This window comes from Micropterus dolomieu, linkage group LG08 (genome assembly GCF_021292245.1).
Source record: "Micropterus dolomieu isolate WLL.071019.BEF.003 ecotype Adirondacks linkage group LG08, ASM2129224v1, whole genome shotgun sequence".
Taxonomy (NCBI): domain Eukaryota; kingdom Metazoa; phylum Chordata; class Actinopteri; order Centrarchiformes; family Centrarchidae; genus Micropterus; species Micropterus dolomieu.
In genome coordinates, this window is record NC_060157.1 from 31,182,221 (window position 1) to 31,184,558 (window position 2,338).

The window sequence follows — 2,338 nt, forward strand, 5'->3', positions numbered from 1 at the left end:
CCGTCTCTCTCTCTCCTTCTCTCTTTCCCTGCAGGGCTTATTTCAGGGATACCAGAGAGTTTTACAGGGCCAGTTGCTGCGAAAGCCTGCGGCTGGCTGCTATAAAAAAAAAATAAAAATGCCTAGAGTGCAGCGGCTCTCTTAGTCTGAAACTTAAAAGGCTGCTTGGTTCCTGTAATACACTTATAGGATTTCCCTCAAGGATCCCATGAGTTGTTTGGGGGAAGATGTGACTCTATCAGAATTTGCAGACATCTCAATTAGTTGAGGAGGGGAAGGCCTCGCAGCTCTGGGATACCACAACTGCTCTTGAAGTTCAGAGCCGGTGGGCTGGTTTGTGTACAGGAAGTGGGGGATGAGGACATCCAGTCAACATAAAACAATTTTAGGAATAAATGTTAAGCTACCGGGTGGTCTACTGGCACCATGTTTTTTTTAGAAATCCAACCTGGGACCTCTATGTGATCCCAAACCTTTACCCAGTCCACCTGGCACTAACCTTTCCAATAATGGTCACATGGGAACATGGCACTCAAACCACTGACTTTCTTGAGGTTTCAACTTTTTGGGAAATTTTTAGCTTTCTTTATGAGAGTTGAAGATGGATGTCAGCCTCATGTCTGTGTGTTCAGCATGGTACTGGAATCAGGACGTAGTTAGCTTAGCTTACATTTGCCTGGAATCTTCCAGCACCTCTAAAGCTCACTAATTAACATGCTGTATCTTGTCTAACCAAGAGTTGGACAAAACAAACAAATCAATAATAAAATTAAATAAAAAAATTAAATTAAATACAAGGAAAAGCAGCTAATCCTCCCAGAAGCTGGGACTGTGAAATGTTTGGCATTTTTGAACAGAAAATTATTGAAACGATAATTAAAACACTCTTTTAATTAAATTAAAAGAGTATTAATTTAATAAATTTTTTTGTCAATCAACTAATCAATTCATTGACTAATTGTTTCACCTCTAAATGTGTTTGTAGTGTTTTGTTGAATAATAATCTACAATAAAGCATCATATTTAATGAACTCTTTAAGTGTATGTAATGTCTGAATTTGTAACTTGTAACTGTAGCTATCAAATTAATGCAGTGGAGTGAAAAGTACAATATTTCCCTCTGAAATGTAGTGGAACAGTGGCATGAAAACAAAAAACATAAGTAAAGTACAAATATTTAAACTTTGTACAAAGAGTAAATACACTTCCACCACACCACCATCATTTACAGAAACTTGTTAGGAGAGTGGTTTTATTAATGATCAGGAAAATAAAAATATTGCTGTAAAACAAAAATGTTAAAACACAAAACATCTCTAAAAGCAGGTTATGACTGACGTGACTGACGTGACTTATGTAAAGAACCTTACAGTCATATATGTCATTTTTTTGGAGTCATTGACAATGAACCTTTTTAGTTGTATAGGTCTGAGGAAATGTTGCTCTAAATAGTCTGTAAAAAAAACTACTGAAGTGCATTGAAACATTTTTGTTCACTCTATGAGGAGCGGTTTAGTAAACTGTTTGAATAAAAACATGTTTTTCAGCCTGTAACTGCTGTATTTGAATGTGTCAGTAGGTTCTAAAAAGAATAGAACTGAACTCAGCAGTGAGTTCTACAAATTATGATGCCACTGGTGTCATGAGAGGGGTCAGTGTGGATGTTTGATGGATTGTGGTCATTTCACCATTAGCACTGAGAGAGACAAACAAACAAAAAAACAAACATTCAAGCTTGAAGTTTCATTCTCAACCTTGGAAATCCTAGACTGAGAAGATCTGACACTGAAAAATGTCATCGTGGTCAAACACAGACACCTCTGGTGCATCAGGTAAGACACAATTTTACATGATGCTGAATATATCTCCTATGAAAACAACACCAACTAAGAGCTCTAAAGTGTCACAATCTGTACAAGCTATCTGTATAAGAGAGGATTCTTTAAAAGTTAATGTTAACATTAAAGCTGCAAGCAGCGTTGGGCGGGCCCTCGCACTTGTAGCGCGTCCGCGTGTGAGCCGGCCGAGTTGCATATTCTGGAGCTCTGCCGGTGCGGCTGTGAATTTCCTACGCGGTTCCGACGCCGCATGAAGGTGTTATATGTCACTTCCTGTGTCCCCTATGTGGAGCTACATAGCACTTGCCGCTATGAATATAAATCGGTATTGACGTGTAGATGTCTGCGGGGTGGGAGAGTTATCAAGCACGTAAAGTTTGTTTCAGATGTGAGCATGTACACTGAACAATAATGTACCCAAACAATAAAATAAATTCCTTTTATATTTCCCTGCCTTGTTGTTTATGTGTACATACAGAGGAAGAATGTGAGAACAGCAC

The 2,338-nt window shown here is 38.4% G+C and overlaps 1 protein-coding gene across 1 annotated transcript in view; it reads left to right on the top strand.

Annotated features, from left to right (window-relative positions):
• Window positions 1-1,657: 1,657 nt before the first annotated feature.
• The window catches only part of LOC123975017 (paternally-expressed gene 3 protein-like), a 9,512-nt gene continuing 8,831 nt past the window's right edge, over window positions 1,658-2,338 (top strand). Inside the window, exon 1 of the mRNA XM_046056107.1 lies at window positions 1,658-1,832. Within this exon, the coding sequence (XP_045912063.1) occupies window positions 1,793-1,832 (40 nt within the window). The 5' untranslated portion in view covers window positions 1,658-1,792. The remainder of the gene's footprint in view (window positions 1,833-2,338) is intronic.